The 21,479-nt window shown below is 50.1% G+C and overlaps 1 protein-coding gene across 5 annotated transcripts in view; it reads left to right on the top strand.

The window, feature by feature from the left end:
• The window catches only part of CEP192 (centrosomal protein 192), a 257,759-nt gene that overhangs the window by 196,859 nt on the left and 39,421 nt on the right, over window positions 1–21,479 (top strand). For all 5 annotated transcript variants that reach the window (XM_075314589.1, XM_075314592.1, XM_075314593.1 and 2 more), the window contains 4 exons: window positions 229–408; window positions 519–779; window positions 904–1,022; window positions 21,082–21,191. In XM_075314589.1, coding sequence (XP_075170704.1) covers window positions 229–408; window positions 519–779; window positions 904–1,022; window positions 21,082–21,191 — 670 coding nt within the window. The remainder of the gene's footprint in view (window positions 1–228; window positions 409–518; window positions 780–903; window positions 1,023–21,081; window positions 21,192–21,479) is intronic.

A 21,479-nucleotide genomic window follows, 5' to 3' on the forward strand; every position in this document is an offset into this window, starting at 1 on the left:
GAATTCTGTTTTTGTTTTATGGGGGAGAGGGTGGTTGTACAAAAAAAAAATGATACCTTCAATATTATTGCTGGCCACAACTCCTGGCAAACGTTTAATTTTGTTTAGATCTGAAACATAATGTCATAAAACTATCCCAAAGAAGTAGACCACTAGTTGTTTTTTTTTTTTTGTTTTTTTTAAACTAGTTTTTAAAGGCAAAAACAATTTTTGGTTTGTATTCTGCAGTTACAAAGTTCATTTGGTCCAGAAGAACGTTTAACTAACAATCGTGAGCTTACAATCCACCCTAAAGAAGATTCTTGTGTTCAGCTGATGTTCTCCCCTACACGTGTAGGTTGTATGTTAGCCAAACTGGAGATCAAGCAATCTGGGATCAAACCTTCACAGCCAGGGATTAAATTTACTGTAAGTGTTGGTGTTATTTTTTTCTTTTTTTTTTTTTATATAGAGGTAGGCAGGTTGTTTTGAAGCCATAACTAATTTCTTTTGTTAAATGTAATTTCCTGCTCCCTTAGATACCCCTGTCTGGTTATGGCGGGACAAGTAATGTAATACTTGAAGGAATTAAAAAGCTGGCGGACAGCTATATGACAACACTAAGTGGAGTGATGGCTGACTGTGTGAGCAGGGGTACCGTCTCAGTCAGGAACACCGGCTCCAGAGCTGCATATGTTAAGGCTGTATGTTTTGCCAGTGTACAGAAAGGTCTCATAATGGAAGCCGGCTGTTGTTCAGTCACTCCCGAAAAGTTCGTGTTGAAAGAAGGCACCCAGGAGGTAGGTTCTTTTTGGCTTCCACGTTTTGACTATTGATGGAATGTTATTTGTGTTATGCAAAGCTACTTCAAAAAGAATACATATTTAAGAGATTGTGTTTTCAGATGTTCATTTTTCATCATAGATGGTTACAATATCCTACAATGGCGCAGGACTGGAGGAATGTTTTCAATCCAGCACATCACTGTTATTCACAGTCTGTTTTTTCTGTGGTGATGAAGTTTCCAGGCAGCAGTTTCGCAGGTAATGAGTTTTTGTGTGGTGTGCAAGGCATTAAAAACAAACCAAAATGTAATATGTACCTGAGCCCCGTTATAAAAATTGTTACAGGGACAGCACATAAGAAGGGAATTTTGTTACTTACCGTAAATTCCTTTTCTTCTAGCTCTTATTGGGAGACCCAGACGATTGGGTGTATAGCACTGCCTCCGGAGGCCACACAAAGCAATTACACTAAAAAGTGTAAGGCCCCTCCCCTTCTGGCTATACACCCCCAGTGGGATCACTGGCTCACCAGTTTTAGTGCAAAAGCAAGAAGGAGGAAAGCCAATAACTGGTTTAAACAAATTCTCTCCGAGTAACATCGGAGAACTGAAAACCGTTCAACATGAACAACATGTGTACCCGCAAACAAACCAACAATCCCGAAGGACAACAGGGCGGGTGCTGGGTCTCCCAATAAGAGCTAGAAGAAAAGGAATTTACGGTAAGTAACAAAATTCCCTTCTTCTTCGTCGCTCTATTGGGAGACCCAGACGATTGGGACGTCCAAAAGCTGTCCCTGGGTGGGTAAAGAAATACCTCATGTTAGAGCTGCAAGACAGCCCTCCCCTACGGGGAGGCAACTGCCGCCTGCAGGACTCTTCTACCTAGGCTGGCGTCCGCCGAAGCATAGGTATGCACCTGATAATGTTTGGTGAAAGTGTGCAGACTCGACCAGGTAGCTGCCTGGCACACCTGTTGAGCCGTAGCCTGGTGTCGTAATGCCCAGGATGCACCCACGGCTCTGGTAGAATGGGCCTTCAGCCCTGATGGAACTGGAAGCCCAGCAGAACGGTAGGCTTCAAGAATTGGTTCTTTGATCCATCGAGCCAGGGTGGCTTTAGAAGCCTGCGACCCTTTGCGCTTACCAGCGACAAGGACAAAGAGTGCATCCGAACGGCGCAAGGGCGCCGTGCGGGAAATGTAGATTCTGAGTGCTCTCACCAGATCTAACAAATGTAAATCCTTCTCATACCGATGAACTGCATGAGGACAAAACGAAGGCAAAGAGATATCCTGATTAAGATGAAAAGAGGATACCACCTTCGGGAGAAACTCCTGAATAGGACGCAGCACAACCTTGTCCTGGTGGAAGACCAGGAAGGGAGCCTTGGATGATAGTGCTGCCAGCTCAGACACTCTCCGAAGAGATGTGATCGCTACCAGAAAAGCCACTTTCTGTGATAGCCTAGAAAGTGAAACCTCCTTCAGAGGCTCGAAGGGCGGCTTCTGGAGGGCAACTAGTACCCTGTTCAGATCCCATGGATCTAACGGCCGCTTGTACGGGGGTACGATATGGCAAACCCCCTGTAGGAACGTGCGCACCTTAGGAAGGCGTGCCAAACGCTTCTGAAAAAAGACGGATAGCGCCGAGACCTGACCTTTAAGGGAGCCGAGCGACAAACCTTTTTCTAACCCAGATTGCAGGAAAGAAAGAAAGGTAGGCAATGCAAATGGCCAGGGAGACACTCCCTGAGCAGAGCACCAGGATAAAAATATCCTCCACGTTCTGTGGTAGATCTTAGCGGACGTGGGCTTCCTAGCCTGTCTCATGGTGGCAACGACACCTTGGGACAATCCTGAAGACGTTAGGATCCAGGACTCAATGGCCACACAGTCAGGTTCAGGGCCGCAGAATTCCGATGGAAAAACGGCCCTTGGGACAGTAAGTCTGGTCGGTGTGGGAGTGCCCACGGTTGGCCGACCGTGAGCTGCCACAGATCCGGATACCACGCCCTCCTCGGCCAGTCTGGGGCGACAAGTATGACGCGGCTGCAATCGGATCTGATCTTGCGTAGCACTCTGGGCAAGAGTGCCAGAGGTGGAAACACATAAGGGAGCCGGAACTGCGACCAATCTTGCACTAGGGCGTCTGCCGCCAGCGCTCTTTGATCGCGAGACCGTGCCATGAAGGTTGGGACCTTGTTGTTGTGCCGTGACGCCATTAGGTCGACGTCCGGCACCCCCCAGCGGCGACAGATTTCCTGAAACACGTCTGGGTGAAGGGACCATTCCCCTGCGTCCATGCCCTGGCGACTGAGGAAGTCTGCTTCCCAGTTTTCTACGCCGGGGATGTGAACCGCGGATATGGTGGAGGCCGTGGCTTCCACCCACATCAGAATCCGCCGGACTTCCTGGAAGGCTTGCCGACTGCGTGTCCCCCCTTGGTGGTTGATGTATGCCACCGCTGTGGAGTTGTCCGACTGAATTCGGATCTGCCTTCCTTCCAGCCACTGCTGGAAGGCTAGTAGGTCAAGATACACTGCTCTGATTTCCAGAACATTGATCTGAAGGGTGGACTCCTGCTGAGACCACGTACCCTGAGCCCTGTGGTGGAGAAAGACTGCTCCCCACCCTGACAGACTCGCATCTGTCGTGACCACCGCCCAAGACGGTGGCAGGAAGGATCTTCCCTGTGATAATGAGGTGGGAAGAAGCCACCACTGCAGAGAGTCTTTGGCCGTCTGGGAAAGGGAGACTTTCCTGTCCAGGGATGTTGACTTCCCGTCCCATTGGCGGAGAATGTCCCATTGAAGTGGACGCAGATGAAACTGCGCAAACGGAACCGCCTCTATTGCCGCCACCATCTTCCCGAGGAAGTGCATGAGGCGTCTTAAGGAGTGCGGCTGACTTTGAAGGAGAGCCTGCACCCCAGTCTGTAGAGACCGCTGCTTGTCCAGCGGAAGCTTCACTATCGCTGATAGAGTATGAAACTCCATGCCAAGATACGTTAGTGATTGGGTCGGTGACAGATTTGACTTTGGGAAGTTGATGATCCACCCGAACGCCTGGAGAGTCTCCAGTGCAACATTCAGGCTGAGTTGGCATGCCTCTTGAGAGGGTGCCTTGACCAGTAGATCGTCCAAGTAAGGGATCACAGAGTGTCCGTGAGAGTGCAAGACTGCTACCACTGCCGCCATGATCTTGGTGAACACCCGAGGGGCTGTCGCCAGACCAAATGGCAGAGCTACGAACTGAAGATGGTCGTCTCCTATCACGAAGCGTAGAAAGCATTGGTGCTCTGTAGCAATCGGCACGTGGAGATAGGCATCTTTGATGTCTATTGATGCTAGGAAATCTCCTTGAGACATTGAGGCAATGACTGAGCGGAGGGATTCCATCCGGAACCGCCTGGCGTTCACATGCTTGTTGAGCAGTTTTAGGTCCAGAACAGGACGGAAGGAGCCGTCCTTTTTTGGAACCACAAAGAGATTGGAGTAAAATCCTCGCCCCCGTTCGTGAGGGGGGACAGGGATCACGACTCCTTCTGCTCTTAGAGAGTCCACCGCCTGCAGCAGGGCATCTGCTCGGTTGGGGTGTGGGGAGGTTCTGAAGAACCGAAGTGGAGGCCGAGAACTGAACTCGATTCTGTACCCGCGAGACAGAATGTCTGTTACCCACCGGTCTTTGACCTGTGACAGCCAAATGTCGCAAAAGCGGGAGAGCCTGCCACCGACCGAGGATGCGGAGGGAGGAGGCCGAAAGTCATGAGGTAGCCGCTTTGGAAGCGGTTCCTCCATTTGTTTTCCTGGGGCGTGAGTGAGCCCGCCAGGAATCTGAGCTCCCTTGTTCTTTCTGAGTCCTTTTGGACGAGGAGAATTGGGCCTTGCCCGAGCCTCGAAAGGACCGAAACCTCGACTGCCACTTTTTCTGTTGAGGTTTACTTGCTCTGGGCTGTGGTAAGGAAGAGTCCTTACCCTTGGACTGTTTTATGATTTCAGCCAATGGCTCACCAAACAGTCTGTCTCTAGATAATGGCAAGCTGGTTAAGCATTTTTTGGAACCAGCATCTGCTTTCCAGTCCTTTAACCACAAGGCTCTGCGCAAAACCACAGAATTGGCGGACGCCATAGCGGTACGGCTCGTAGATTCTAGGACAGCATTGATAGCATAGGTCGCAAACGCAGACATTTGCGAAGTTAGGGACGCCACTTGCGGCACTGCTGGATGTATGAAAGCATCCACCTGTGCTAAACCAGCTGAAATAGCTTGGAGTGCCCACACGGCCGCGAATGCTGGAGCAAACGACGCGCCGATAGATTCATAGACAGATTTCAACCAAAGGTCCATCTGTCTGTCGTTGGCATCTTTAAGTGAAGCGCCATCCTCTACTGCGACTATGGATCTAGCCGCAAGCTTGGAAATTCACCTTTGGACACTGGGTCCAGCGTTTGGCCACCTCAGAGGGAAAAGGATAACGGGTATCCTTAGAACGTTTAGAGAAACGCTTGTCTGGATGAGCGTCGTGTTTCTGGATCGATTCTCTGAAGTCAGAGTGGTCCAAAAAAGCACTTAATTTACGCTTGGGATATAGGAAATGGAACTTCTCCTGCTGTGCAGCTGCCTCCTCTGCAGAAGGGGCTGGGGGAGAAATATCCAACAGCCTATTAATTGCCGATATAAGGTCATTAACCATGGCGTCACCATCAGGGGCATCCAGATTGAGAGGGGCCTCAGGATTAGAATCCTGGTCACCGTCCTCAGTCTCATCACAGAGAGACTCTTGTCGCTGAGACCCTGAACAGTGTGAAGACGTGGAGGGTCTTTCCCAGCGAGCTCGCTTAGGCTGCCTGGGACTGTCATCTGAGTCAGAGACTTCAGCCTGTGATGCTTGAGACCCCCTTGAAGTACGGATTAGTTCCAACTGAGGGGGACCGGAGAGCATAGACACAGCAGTGTCCATGGTCTGAGTAACTGGCCTGGACTGCAAGGTCTCCAGTATTTTTAACATAGTCACAGACATTTTGTCAGCAAAAACTGCAAAGTCTGTCCCCGTCACCGGGGCAGGGTTCACAGGCGTCTCTGCCTGGGCTACCACCACATTAGGCTCTGGCTGACGGAGTGCCACTGGGACTGAACATTGCATACAATGTGAGTCTTTGGAGCCTGCCGGTAGATCAGCCCCACATGCAGTACAAACAGTGTACACAGCCTGTGCCTTGGCACCCTTGCGTTTTGCGGATGACATGTTGCTGCCTCCTCAGAGCAGTACAGGGTGTTCAGCCAAGAAGCGACCTTACAGTGCACTATATAAATATATATATATATATATGGTACCAAGAAAAAAGTACACTAATATAACACTGAGGCACTAGAGGGGCCAGCACTACTGTGCTGCTTACCACCCGCTTAGGAGCGGTGTGTGGACGCCAGAAATCCCTCTAGTCTGGGTCTCCCAGAGCCTGCTGCCTTTCCCCAGCCAGCCGCATGTGTAATGGCTGCCGGCGTCCTTGTGGAGAGGGGGGGCGGGCCCTGGGCGTACACCGACGAAGAGCGGGAAGTCTGCTTCCCCCTGTGCCTAGTGAGAGGGCTGGAGCATGTAAATAAAGCTCCAGCCCTCGGCGCTGTTAATTGAGCAGCGTCTCTCCCCTACCCTGATTGACAGGGTGGGGGCGGGAACGAAGCGGCACTAGGCCGCAGAAGCCGGGGGCTAAAGTTAGAAGCGCCGCCACCGTAAAAGCGCGGTCGGCGCCAAGTCCCCGGCGCACTACAAGTCGCAGCTGCGTCGCCGCTCCAGGAGCGGTCGGCGCAGTAGTTCCCAACATGAAACGTCACTCAGCAAAGCTGCAGTGACCTAACCCCGGCGCACAGCGCTACTGTCCCCGGCGCACTATAACGCTCAGCAAGCCTGAGAGTGTCCGTGCCTGCCGGGGACACAGAGTACCTGAAAGTTGCAGGGCCTTGTCCCTGAACGGCACTCCCGCTCCAAATCCAGCAGGTTCTATGGGTCTGTGGATGGAGCCCGGCCCCAGGGCTTGGGGGCCGGCAAGATCCCACTTCCACAGAGCCCTCCAGGGGATGTGGAAGGAAAACAGCATGTGGGCTCCAGCCTCTGTACCAGCAATAGGTACCTCAACCTTACAAGCACCAACCGCGGGTGAGAAGGGAGCATGCTGGGGGCCCCACATGGGCCCTCTTTTCTTCCATCCGATATAGCCAGCAGCTACTGCTGACTACAAACAGTGGAGCTATGCGTGGATGTCTGACCTCCTTCGCACAAAGCAGAAAACTGGTGAGCCAGTGATCCCACTGGGGGTGTATAGCCAGAAGGGGAGGGGCCTTACACTTTTTAGTGTAATTGCTTTGTGTGGCCTCCGGAGGCAGTGCTATACACCCAATCGTCTGGGTCTCCCAATAGAGCGACGAAGAAATATTTCTACTGTTATCTCATGTGAGATGTTCTGGTGCAAATAAACATGCACCCCCATATGAAAATGCAATTCATTCTACATCAGGTGTATTTTATTAGAGCAGTTGTCTGAAGGGAGGATTCCTTTTCCTATGGTCTTCAATCCATTTGAAGTGTGCAGCCAACTTGCAGCTTCTCCTGGTGATGGTTGACTGACAGGGATTTTTAGCTGCCTTACCTGTAGTAATGTGCTTGATTGCCATTAAGCTTTGTTAGAGTACTCATTTCTAGGGTACAGAAGTGTGACTTATCCACAGTAGAAGAAAACCTGTAGTCGTGTATATAGTAAAAGTCGCAGAGAACAAAGCCAAAACCTTTTGACTTTTTGCATGTTGCGTATATTAAATCTTCACATGTGTACATGCACATAAATATCATATGTAACGAATAGATAAAACACCCCATGGATAAAAAGACATTGAAAATATACCACAAATATCCAATAGATTTGACATTCTTCATACAATATCTATACAGGTCCATGTGAACATGTAATAACAATTCCATGGAAGCAGACAAGCAAGCTGCATATACAAAGTTGAATTTATGGAGACATCCTAGAGGCTGATTGGCATGTAGACACCTGCAACATTTTTGGGGTGGACCTCTTTCTCAAGCTTGCTCTTGTTATATGTGGGTTTTTGGTTTTTTTTTGTTTTTTTTTTTTTTATGGTATAGATGTGGATGTTCTCTAGATATCCTATCTACTCATTTCTTGCCTCATTTAGTAGCATCTAAAAACTAGTATATTCTTTGAGATAAGCGATAAAAGTTATGAAGCGTTATAACAATCACTGAGACATTCAGTAAAATGTAGGAGTTGCATGTTTAGAGGAACAAATGACCTGATTTTTCTGGACTGCTTATTGTAATCTGTCTAACCTATCATTGCACATGTCTTTTCATAATTCACCTTTCAAATCTGTACATTTAACAATTGTTCTCCTCTCTTGAGCACTTTGGGAGGAAGATATTGAAGTCTTTGTTTGAATTTCATTTGCGGTTTTCTAATATGATGACAGGAGTTGCTCAATTGCTGATCTGGTCCTAATAATGGAGACAGTGATCATCTCTGTATGTTACATTCCCATGATAAGCTTTTGGCATGTTTTTCATGTTGCAGAATTCCTGCACTATTTCTGATCCTATTATGTAAATTAGGTTACTTGCTTTTTTTTCTTTGTTTTATGCACATTTTTTTAATGAGTGTTTATTGCATTCTTTGTCTCTGTTTGATGGGCCATGCTTTAAAAAGAGCTGCTTTTGATTTTTAAACTTCCTGGTATTTGGTTTTGACATTCTTAGGTGCGGAATACATGCGTTTTTGATGTTTCTTCTGTGGAAATGCACTAAAAATGTTTTTCTTTGTCGCTCCATTGGGAGACCCAGACAATTGGGTGTATAGCTTCTGCCTCCGGAGGCCACACAAAGTATTACACTTTAAAAAGTGTAACCCCTCCCCTCTGCCTATACACCCCCCCGTGCATCACGGGCTCCTCAGTTTTATGCTTTGTGTTGAAGGAGGCACACATTCACTCATGCTCCCATTTTAGTCAGCAGCAGCTGCTGATTATATCGGATGGAAGAAAAGAGGGCCTCTAACAGGGCTCCCGGCATGCTCCCTTCTCACCCCACTAAGTCGGCGGTGTTGTTAAGGTTGAGGTACCCATTGCGGGTACACAGGCTGGAGCCACATGCCGTTTTCCTTCCCCATCCCTTAGGGGCTCTGGGAGAAGTGGGATCCTATCCGGTCATCCAGGCACTGGGACCGGGCTCCCTCCGCAGCCCCTGTGGGATTCTGACGGACAGGAGACTGAGTATCATCAGGGACAGGGCCCTGCATCTACAGGTACTCTGTGTCCCCTTGGGGACGGTGCATGGAGCACCTTGGCCTCAGACGCTGCAGCGACTGCGGTGTTGGTATGAGACCGGGACTACCGCGCCGACCGCGCCTGCTTGCCGGCCGCGGTTTTAACTTTAGTCCCCGGCTTTTGCAGCCTAGTGCATTAAACTCCCGCCCCCGGGCCTGCCAGTCAGGGGTAAGGGCGGGACGGTCGGGCTGACGCCGACAGTGAGGGCTGGAGCACACGTAGCTGTCCTCCGCCCCCTCACTAATCACTCTGGGGCCAGATTCCCGCACTTTTATAGTTACGCCCACGGCTCCCTCCTCCCCTGTGAACGCCGACAGCCATGTTTTAAGCACATTCTGCCGGTGGAGGACTTCTGGCTGCATCTCTGGGAGACCCGAGGCAGGGAATCTGGGGGCCACACACCGCTTGAGCGGTCGGTAAGCCACACCGGTCACCCGGTGCTGGGCCCCATAGAGTGCCGAACTGTATATATATATATTGTATATTTGTATACATTTTCTCGGTTCGGCTGTACTGTTAGCTTGTGGCTATATATCCCTCAGTGATCACTCTCCTGGGAGACAACAGCATGTCGTTCACAGGGAGCAAGGGTGCCAAGACACAGGGCTATTTTGCAACCTGTACCTCTTGTGCGGCTATGCTACCTGCAGGTTCCACCTACCCTCACTGTGAGCAATGCTCGGGCCCTGTGGCACTCGCTCAGCCGGAGCCTGGGGCACTGGTGGGACCCTCGGCCCAGGTAGAACCGCCGGTTTCCCCTGTCCAGGTGGCAGGGACAGAGTTTGCAGTTTTAGCTGAGAAACTCTCTGAGTCACTGTCACAATCCATGGCTCAGTCTATGGACAAATGGTCTGCTAAGATACTAGAAGCCTTGCAGTCCAGACCGACCCTTACACAGGCCCCGGGCACTGCGGGATCGCCCCCAGGCCCCTCTCGGTCTGCGACGAAGCGTGCGCCTGGGGTGGCCTCTAATTATTACGTGGAGGACTCCGGCACGGACTGCAGTCCCAGACCGGCTAAGCGGGCTCGATTAGAATCTTCCCTGACTTCATCACGCTGTTCGGGGTCTCAGCTTGAGGACTCTCTAGAGGATGAGGTGGAGGTCGCAGCCCAGGACTCTGACCCTGACGTTGCTCTCAATCTTGATACACCTGAAGGGGACGCCATAGTAAATGACCTTTTATAGCGTCCATCAACCAGGTGCTAGATCTTTCTCCCCCAACTCCACCTATAGAGGAGTCGGCCGCACAGCAGGAGAAGCACCAGTTTAGGTTTCCCAAACGTACTCGGAGTGCTTTCTTTGATCACTCGAACTTCAGAGATGCTGTCCAGAAGCACAGGGCTTTCCCGGACAAGCGCTTTACTAAACGCCTTAATGACACACGTTACCCCTTCCCCTCTGACGTAGTTAAGGGTTGGGCTCAATGTCCCAAGGTGGATCCTCCAGTCTCTAGACTGGCGGCTAGATCCGTAGTGGCAGTGGCTGACGGTTCAACGCTCAAGGATGCCACGGACAGGCAGATAGCGCTCCTAATGAAATCCATCTATGAAGCCATAGGCGCGTCCTTTGCCCCAGCCTTTGCAGCAGTGTGGGCACTCCAGGCTATCTCAGCTTGTCTGTCTGAGATTAATGCGGTCACCCGTACCTCGGCTCCGCAAGTAGCGTCTTTGACTTCTCAGGCGTCGGTATTTTCATCCTACGCCATGAATGCTGTCCTGGACTCGGCTAGCCGTACAGCGGTAGCATCCGCCAATTCGGTGGCAGTCCGCAGGGCCATGTGGCTACGCGAATGGAAGGCAGACTCTGCTTCCAAGAAGTTCTTGACCGGTTTGCCTTTTTCTGGCGACCGATTGTTTGGCGAACAATTGGATGAAATTATTAAGCAATCCAAGGGAAAGGACTCGTCCTTACCCCAGCCCAAACCAAAGAGACCTCAGCAACGAAAAATTCAAGCGAGGTTTCGGTCCTTTCGGCCCTCAGCCAGATCCCAATCCTCGTCCAACAGGCCACTGAAGAGCCAGAGAAACTCTTCTGCATGGCGGTCTAAGTCACGTCCTCCAAAGACCGCCGGAGGCACCGTCTCCAAGGCGGCCTCCTCATGACTTTCGGCCTCCCCAAACCGCATCCTCGGTCGGTGGCAGGCTCTCCCGCTTTTGCGACGCCTGATGGCCACATGTCCAAGACCGATGGGTGAGGGACATTCTGTCTCACGGTTACTGGATAGAGTTCAGCTCTCGTCCCCCGACTCATTTTTTCAGAACATCTCCGCCCCCCGAGCGAACCGTGGCACTTTTTCAGGCGGTGGCCACTCTGTAGACAGAAGGAGTTGTGATCCCCGTTCCCCTTCAGGAACGGGGTCGCGGTTTTTACTCCAACCTGTTCGTGGTACCAAAAAAGGACGGTTCATTCCGTCCCGTTTTGGACCTCAAATTGCTCAACAGACATGTGAGAACCAGGCGGTTTCGCATGGAATCCCTCCGCTCTGTCATCGCTTCGATGTCCCAAGGGGACTTCCTAGCATCAATCGACATCAGGGATGCCTATCTCCATGTGCCGATCGCTCCAGAGCATCAACGCTTCCTGCGTTTCGCCATCGGGGACGAACACCTTCAGTTCGTGGCACTGCCTTTCGGCCTGGCGACAGCCCCACGGGTCTTCACCAAGGTCATGGCATCCGTTGTGGCAGTCCTACACTCTCAGGGCCACTCGGTGATCCCGTACTTAGACGATCTCCTAGTCAAGGCACCCTCCCGGGTGGCAAGTCAACTCAGTCTGACCGTGGCTCTGGAGACTCTCCAGAGGTTCGGGTGGATCATCAATTTCCCAAAGTCAAAATTGACTCCGACCCAATCACTGACTTACCTCGGGATGGAGTTTCATACTCTCTCAGCGATAGTCAAGCTACCGCTGGACAAACAGCTGCAAACAGGGGTGCAATCTCTCCTTCGGGCCCAGTCACACCCCTTGAGGCGCCTCATGCACTTCCTGGGGAAGATGGTGGCAGCAATGGAGGCAGTTCCCTTTGCGCAGTTTCATCTGCGTTCACTCCAATGGGACATTCTCCGCAAATGGGACAAGAGGTCGACGTCCTTAGACAGGAACGTCTCTCTTTCTCTGGCAGCCAAGACCTCTCTTCAGTGGTGGCTTCTTCCCACTTCTCTGTCGAAGGGAAAATCTTTCCTGCCCCCATCCTGGGCTGTGGTCACGACGGACGCGAGTCTGTCAGGGTGGGGAGCGGTTTTTCTCCACCACAAGGCTCAGGGAACCTGGACTCCGACGGAGTCCTCCCTTCAGATCAATGTTCTGGAGATAAGGGCAGTGTATCTAGCCCTAAAAGCGTTCCATCGGTGGCTGGAGGGCAGGCAGATCCGCATACAGTCGGACAACGCCACGGCGGTCGCGTACATCAACCACCAGGGCGGCACTCGCAGTCGTCAAGCCTTCCAAGAAGTTCGGCGGATTCTGCTGTGGGCGGAGGCCACAGCCTCCACCATCTCCGCGGTTCACATCCCGGGCGTAGAAAACTGGGAAGCAGACTGTCTCAGTCGCCAGGGCATGGACGCAGGGGAATGGTCTCTTCACCCGGACGTGTTTCAAGAGATCTGTTGCCGCTGGGGAACGCCGGACGTCGATCTCATGGCGTCTTGGCACAACAACAAAGTCCCGGCATTCATGGCACGGTCTCAGGATCACAGAGCTCTGGCGGCGGACGCCTTAGTTCAGGATTGGTCGCAGTTTCGACTGCCTTATGTATTCCCTCCTCTGGCAATGATGCCCAGAGTGTTGCGCAAGATCAGGTCAGACTGCCGCCGCGCCATCCTCGTCGCTCCAGACTGGCCGAGGAGGTCGTGGTACCCGGACCTGTGGCACCTCACGGTGGGTCAACCGTGGGCGCTCCCAGACCGACCAGACTTGCTGTCTCAAGGGCCATTTTTCCATCTGAATTCTGCGGCCCTCAACCTGACTGTGTGGCCATTGAGTCCTGGCTCCTAGCGTCCTCAGGGTTATCTCAAGAGGTCATTGCCACTATGAGACAGGCCAGGAAACCAACGTCAGCCAAGATCTATCACAGGGCTTGGAGGATCTTCTTAGCCTGGTGCTCTGATAAGGGGTTTACCCCCTGGCCGTTTGCCTTACCCACGTTTCTTTCCTTCCTTCAATCCGGAATGGACAAGGGTTTGTCTCTCGGCTCCCTCAAGGGACAAGTATCGGCGCTTTCCGTGTTTTTTCAAAAGCGTCTAGCCAGGCTTCCGCAGGTCCGCACGTTCCTGCAGGGAGTTTGCCACATAGTCCCACCTTACAAGCGGCGGCTGGAACCCTGGGATCTTAACAGGGTTCTACGGGCTCTTCAGAAACCACCTTTTGAGCCGCTGCGGGATGTCTCTCTATCACGTCTTTCGCAGAAGGTGGCATTTCTAGTGGCAGTTACGTCACTCCGAAGAGTGTCAGAGCTTGCAGCGCTGTCATGCAAAGCCCCCTTCCTGGTATTTCACCAGGATAAGGTGGTTCTGCGTCCGGTCCCGGACTTTCTCCCGAAGGTGGTGTCCCCTTTTCATCTCAATCAGGATATCTCCTTACCTTCGTTTTGCCCTCATCCAATTCACCAATGTGAAAAGGATTTGCATTTGTTAGATCTAGTGAGAGCACTCCGGATCTACGTGTCTCGCATGGCGCCACTGCGCCGTTCTGATGCAGTCTTTGTCCTTGTCGCTGGCCAGCGTAAGGGGTCGCAGGCTTCCAAGTCAACCTTGGCTCGGTGGATCAAGGAACCGATTTTTGAAGCCTACCGTTCTTCTGGGCTTCCGATTCCTTCAGGGCTGAAAGCCCATTCTACCAGAGCCGTGGGTGCGTCCTGGGCATTGCGGCACCGGGCGACGGCTCAGCAGGTGTGTCAGGCAGCTACCTGGTCTAGTCTGCACACTTTCACGAAACACTATCAGGTGCATACCTATGCTTCGGCGGATGCCAGTCTAGGTAGGCAGGTCCTTCAGGCGGCGGTTGCCCACCTGTAAGAGGAGGGCCGTTGTCGGCTCTTTTTATCGGGGTATTCTTTTACCCACCCAGGGACTGCTTTTGGACGTCCCAATTGTCTGGGTCTCCCAATGGAGCGACAAAGAAGAAGGGAATTTTGTTTACTTACCGTAAATTCCTTTTCTTCTAGCTCCTATTGGTAGACCCAGCACCCGCCCCTGTTCCCTTCGGGCTGTTTGTTCTTTTGTGTACACATGTTGTTCATGTTGAATTGTTCTTTTGGTTCATGGTTTTCAGTTCTCCGAACATCCTTCGGATTGAATTTACCTTAGACCAATTTATAAGTTTCCTCCTTCCTGCTTTTGCACCAAAACTGAGGAGCCCGTGATGCACGGGGGGGTGTATAGGCAGAGGGGAGGGGTTACACTTTTTAAAGTGTAATACTTTGTGTGGCCTCCGGAGGCAGAAGCTATACACCCAATTGTCTGGGTCTCCCAATAGGAGCTAGAAGAAAAGGAATTTACGGTAAGTAAACAAAATTCCCTTCTTTTCCCTGAAGACTTTTCGCATCTAATGGAAATCTATGGGGAAAATATTCAAAGAAAACTCTGCGTATCCGCAAAAGTAATTGATTTGTTTTATTTGAAACATGTACTGTAGGTGAGTATACCCAGTGTAAAATAGAAGCAGAACGAGCAGATTTCTGTAAAACCCATCCATTTTGCTGGAATTGTAAGGGTGCGTGCCCACTATCAATAATAGTATTTTGGATGCAGTGTGTTTTCGCTGTGTCCAAAATGCTGGGTTGTACAGTAGAAGCACAGCGGATAGGAATAAAGAAATCCCGTGCCCACTGTGCTTCTTTTCTCCGCAGCATAATGTGGTGCGGCTTTCCAAGCCAAAGCACATCAATTTATGCTGCATATATTCCACAGGGAGAACACAGACAAAGTTTGCAGTGCCCTGAACCCTGATCATGGGCACGGGCTGCTGCGAAATGCTGTGGAGAACACTAAGTGGACACTCTGTGTCAAGGACACAGTGTGTTGTGATCGTGTTCACCCAATGTTAGGCCCTGCATTTTTGACTCACCAAAACTTTTTTTTTTTTAAATCAGGTTCATTTTTATTTAACATCAAAATTATACAACACATAAAATAATTCCCTCCATAGAAATATCACAGAAAGGGAAAAAAACCTTTAGTCAATAAGAAAAACCACACAAATAACATAATAAACAATGCACCCGCAGTCCACGTCTCATTTCAATATGGGTCTCAAAGTGCATATTATTTCCCAATATATTCTCCATAGTATAGCTTACCCAGCATCATTATGACATTATATATATATACACATATACATACACGCACGCACGCACGCACGCACACACATATACATGCACACACATATACATGCACACACATATACATGCACACACCTTCCAGCAGTACGCATATCACCCTATTTGAGGAAATTTGTTAACCGGTCAGAAGGAGAAGGACCTGGTCGCTCGCACTGTCCTGCAGTAACGCCGAGGAGGGAAGGCCTGGGGTATCCAACCATGCCCCCCAGATCTTATAGAACTTTTTCAATGCATTTCTTTTAAGGTATACTCCTCTCTCCAGTCGAAGTATAGCGTTTACTCTTTCCCTAAAATCCCCGATGACCGGAGGCGCTGGGTCCAACCAGTGGTAGGCCAACAGTTTCCTAGCCTGGTACAAGAGACGTGTAATACCGACCATTACCGGCGAACTCAAGTCCACCCCCCCCTCCAGTAGACCCAGGATACATATAATAGGTCTTGGCTGTAGACGGATATTGAAAACTTGTCTAACCAAATCTAGTACTGCCCTCCAGTAATCTTCAATGTTCCCACAGGACCACATCATATGCGTCAGATTCGCACCTTCCTGTCCGCACCTAGGACACAGATCATCCATCCTAACTCCCATCTTATGCAATAGACTAGGTGTCCTATATACTCTATGTAACAGGAATAGCTGCGACAGTCGTTGGCCTTCAGATACAGCAAGGCTTGGAGTCTGAGACAGGACCTCACCCCACTGTTCCTCTGTCATAGGGCCTAGGTCCCTCTCCCACTTCTCTCTAGCCTGCAAAGGGAATTTGTCGAGGTGTCTAGATAACATCACTGTATACAACCTAGAAATAATACCATAGGAGCGATCAGATGTCAACAATTCAGTAAGAGTGTGATTCCGCTCTATCCTAATGTCCATACGACGTGTCTGTGTCTCATAGGCATGACGGAGCTGCAGGTATTGGTAAAAGGAACTGTGCGGTATCCCAAACTCAGCTTGAAGCTGGTCAAATCTTTTAAGTATATTATTCTGAAGAATCTGAGACACCTGATGCACCCCCCTGCTCACCCACATTCTCCAACCCGGGAGTCTCTGCAGCTCCGCCAGTCCACGATTATGCCATAAGGGCCAGTACTCAGTCATTCCTGATATTCCCAGCAACTGCTTCCCTCTATCCCACACCTTGTACATCAATGATAATGTTGGATATAATGTTCCTCCTCTGGGTGAGTATCCTGCATCCAAAAAAGCCACTGGGTGTCCCCATTCTGCAAGGCCCCTCACCAATTTGCCCCCAGCGTCATATGCCTCATCCTTTCCCCACCCCCTGAAGTGCTGCATCTGTGCCGCAACATAATAAACCCACGGGTTGGGGACTGCCAGACCCCCATCCTCCTTCCCTCTCTGCAGGGTCTCAAGGCGGATTCTAGCCTGCTGCTTTTGCCACAAGAGTTCCCGAAACAAAGTGTTGATTTTACGGAAAAATTTCCAGTGGATCCATATTGGGGCGTTGTGGAGAAGATACAGAAGTTTGGGCATCAGTACCATTTTTAGTAGATTAGCACGGCCAATAAGGGACAGTGGGAGTCGACACCAGGCATCTATCTTGTTCCTAAACTGAGCCAACACTGGTTCCAGATTTTGAGAGTAGTAATCACGCGGTCGGGCACTAACCACAATCCCCAGGTATTTAAATTTATCCACCGTCGGAATTGGCAGCCCCAGAGTACTAAAATTAGATGGGAGTGGATCTATAGGGAGCAGGGCCGATTTCTTCCAGTTTATTAGGAGTCCCGAGCGCCTACCAAATTCTATAATAATATTTATTGCTGGGCCCACCGATGTCCCCACCTCCCTGAGATACAGCAACAAATCGTCCGCATAGAGGGAAACCTTATGCTCCAGACCGCCTATCTCAAACCCCTTTACGCCAGCGGATGCACGAAGCATAGCCGCCAATGGTTCAATTGCCGCTGCAAATAGTAATGGAGAGAGAGGACAGCCCTGTCTCGTGCCCCTGGCCAAATTAAAAGACGAGGAGGTACAACGATTAACTCGAATCCTGGCCCGCGGAGAGGCATATAACAATTTGACCCAGCCAATAAATCTGGAGCCAAGACCCAATTTCTCCAAAACTACCCATAGGAAATTCCATTCAATACTGTCAAAGGCTTTGGCTGCATCTAATGACAGGACTGCTCTCTCCTTGTTTCTCCCCTCAGAACTTAGCTGTATCCCCAGGAATAAACGTCGCAAATTAATGGAAGTAGATTTATTGGGGATGAATCCAGTCTGATCCTCGTGGATCACTGACGTGATCACCCGGGACAACCTGTTAGCTAGAATTTTAGCGATTAATTTAATATCTAATGTAAGCAGCGAGATTGGGCGATAGGAGTCAGGCGCGGTCGGATCTTTCCCGGGTTTTAAAATCAGAACAATAATAGCCTCCCTCATGGATGCAGGGAGGGATCCCTTCTCCTCAGCATCTCTGAACACATCCAAGAGTCTTGGCAGCAGCAGATGGGTATATAATTTGTAGAATTCACCCGGGAGTCCGTCCGCACCTGGGGCCTTTTCATTTTGGATTTGACCGAGCGCCTCCTCCAGCTCCTCCAGGTCTATATCTCTATTCAGGGAATCTCTCTCACTATCTGACAGACTGGGGAGAGTGATCTCCTCCACAAAGTCCCGCAGTTCCTCATCCCCATAATGCGATTTAGAGGAGTATAATTGGGTGTAATACTGTTGCATGACCTCCACAATCCTCCCGCTGTCCCTCACCTCCTCTCCAGTGTCAAGTTTCAATTTGGTGATATAGGTCAATCCCTCCTGCGCCCTAGCAATTGTAGCCAAGAGATGTCCCACACTCTCCCCCTCCGTAAAGTACCGCTGCTTAAGGAAAAAGCGTTTGTTAGTGGCCAAGGAAGTCATATGGTCTCTCAGAGCTCTCTGCGCCCTCTCTAAGTCCCGCTTGGCATCATCTGTAGGGTTAGATATAAGAAGTCGTTCTGCATCACCTAAAGTGTCCGTCAGATACTTAGTGCGCTCTCTTGTTTTCGCCTTTCGGGTGCAAATTTCCCTAATATATGTCCCACGAACATACGCCTTCATTGCGTCCCACACTATATGTTTAGATGCCGTACCGTCATTTGTCACAAAATATTCCCGTATAGTGTCAGTCAGAGTGCCCCCTATCAGTTGTATCCAAAAAGGGTTGAGCCGCCAAGGTATCCCCGCCAGCCGGTCCGGGTCCCCAAGCCTTAGACGGACCTGTAGTGGGGAGTGGTCAGACACCCCCCTGGCCAGGTACGTGACTGAAGCTACACAAGGCAGCAGCTGAGCATTTCCAATGGCGAGGTCAATCCGGGACAGTGAATGATGAGAACTAGAATAGCATGAGTACTGCCGGACCTGCGGGTTTCTAATACGCCAAATATCTACATATCCCACCTCCTCCATCAGTCTGGCAAGGGATGTAGCTGCCGCCCCCACTGAGATATTCCCTGTATGTAACTTATCCCAATACGGGTGCAAGTAATTATTATAGTCTCCTACTAATAGGGTGGGGACCTCAGGGAGGGAAGCAACAAAATTGAGAATACGTTTCAATGGTTCCCCTGTGTATGGCGGCGGAATATAAATTGCAACTAGAACACAGCGCACATTATGAAGGACACAGTAAAGACATACAAATCTACCCTCCTGATCCACAGAAGCTTTAAGACACTCAAACGGCACTGTCCTGTGTATCAGGACACTCACCCCCCTGGAATGTGTGGTATATACAGAGTGATACTCATGGGCTATCCATTTTTTGTGGAGCAAGTGGAGCCGCTCCTTCACCAAGTGCGTTTCTGATAAGAATATTATGTCTGGCTTAAGCTGCTGTAGAAACAGAAAAACTGCACATCTTTTAGTGGCTTCACCCAATCCTCGCACATTCCAGGCCACTATATTAACCTCCTTCGCCATAAGGGTGAGTACACATATGTAACAGCAGGGGGCAGCAAGCGGGGACCTCCGGACCCATCTGCAGCAGTTCCCATAGATGAGCATAGACTAAACAGGTGCATAAAACGAAAAGGTCAAACAACATAAAAACATACACAGTGAACCAGGACATTCCTCTCAAACAGAGGGAAGTGGGGCTAAACATAACCCTAAGAGCACATAACGGTTTAAATTCCTGAACAGTCATCAACTGCATAGTAACCTATCTGGGTGGCTCCTGCCAACCGTCCATAAGTGTTCCAGCTGGGAAACATAGCACGTTCACCTCAGCAAGTCCAACAGCAAGGAATCCGCAATAATCCTCAGCGGTGATTTCTGCGCAGTCCTTTTTCATTGGTATCGAGCCATGCGGCTGCATCCTTTGGAGTGTCAAAAAACTTTGTCCCACCATCCGCCACCACTCGCAGCCTGGTAGGGTATAGCATTGAGTAAGAGATCTGCAGCTGCCTCAGGCGTTTTTTGACATCAATAAATTGCGCTCTCCTCTGCTGGATTTCAGTGGAAAAATCCGGGTACAGTGAGACCTTATGGCCGTCAATAGCCAGATCCTTAATCTCCCGGGCTCTGCGGAGCGCAGTGTCCCTGTCCCTGAAGTGCAGTAGCTTGAGGAGGATAGGACGAGGGGGTGCCCCTGGTGGTGGGGGTCTAGTGGGGACCCTATGTGCCCGCTCAATAGTGAAGAAAGGAGAAAACAGATCCATACCCAAAGTCTTGGGGAGCCACATTTCAAAAAAAGCTACTGGATTATTGCCTTCTGCCTTTTCTGGGACCCCGACCAGTCGGAGATTGCTTCTGCGGGATCTGTTTTCTAGATCGTCCACCTTAGCCCTAAGCAATGAGATATTGTGGATTGCTCTGCCAAGGTCCCGAGTCAGAGGGGGAAGCTTATCCTCTGTGGCACTGACCCGGTCTTCCAGGGCCCCCACCCGTACATTGACCCCCTGCAACTCGTGCCTGATAGATGAAATGTCCATTTTAATTCCTCCCATCTGTATGTTCAAAGTGGCTAGCATATTGTTGCAGGTATTTACTGCTGCAAGCACATCACTGAGGGTGGGCTCTGCTCTCCCAGGATCTGTGTTTTCATCTGTAGCTCTAAGGTTGTCCCCCTGCTCCACATTATTGGCAGCAGCCAACATACTCACAGCTCCCTGCTGCTCTTCCTCCTCCATCAGTTCTTGTCCTGGGATCTCCTCCACGCTGAGGGCACACTGCTTAACAGCTCCAGGTATCTCAGGCTGATCTCGTGCAAACTTGCTGAGGCGAGCTATTGCATCAGACGCCCTGCCCCCACATGAAGCTCCAGCGTCCATGAGTGTGGCCTGTGTCCCGCGCTTCTTATCAGCCCGAGTTCTGGTCATATCACTCAGGTCTTTGAAGCCCCCTCAGTCTAGGAGAGGTCACCACTCCAGGAAAGCAGTAAAACAAACTTTAACCCCAGCTGGACAGGATTATACAGGAGTTTTTTGCAGGAGCTGTCTCTACACAGGTCTTCCTCACATGCTGCTCAGGCCACGCCCCGACTCACCAAAACTTATCAAATGCACATCATGAGAACTTAGCCAAATGAGACGTGGAATATGAGAGCGCTACATAATCAAGAATAAATAAATAGTGGTAATACTGGTAAGATTCCCCCTACTTTTTAACAATAGTTTTTGTTTCATAACAGAGCACTGCTCTACAAGCCTGAATCTGCACAGAAAACCATTACTGAGAATACAAGGTTCAGAAATATAAGCTTTGATGAAGAGTTTCGCAGTGAGCACCTTGTGTCTGAAGGTAATTCACATGTCTGCTGCACAAAAGGAACCTGCCACAGTTTTTTTTTTATGTATTAAAATCTGCACCTCTGTATTTTATGAATCATGATTTTGACATACAAAACCAAGAAAACAATTTGGATTTTATATTACCAGTTTTCCATTTTTTTCCCCCCACCATCACATTGTATAGGTGAGATTGCATTCCATCGTTTGTAGCTTCATGGCTGCATCTGTCATAATGTGTTGTATTTTCTGTACCAGTCTTCACATAACAGTATTTGACCTCCTTGTTGAATATAAGAAG

The sequence above is a fragment of the Anomaloglossus baeobatrachus genome, chromosome 6, assembly GCF_048569485.1.
Source record: "Anomaloglossus baeobatrachus isolate aAnoBae1 chromosome 6, aAnoBae1.hap1, whole genome shotgun sequence".
NCBI lineage: Eukaryota > Metazoa > Chordata > Amphibia > Anura > Aromobatidae > Anomaloglossus > Anomaloglossus baeobatrachus.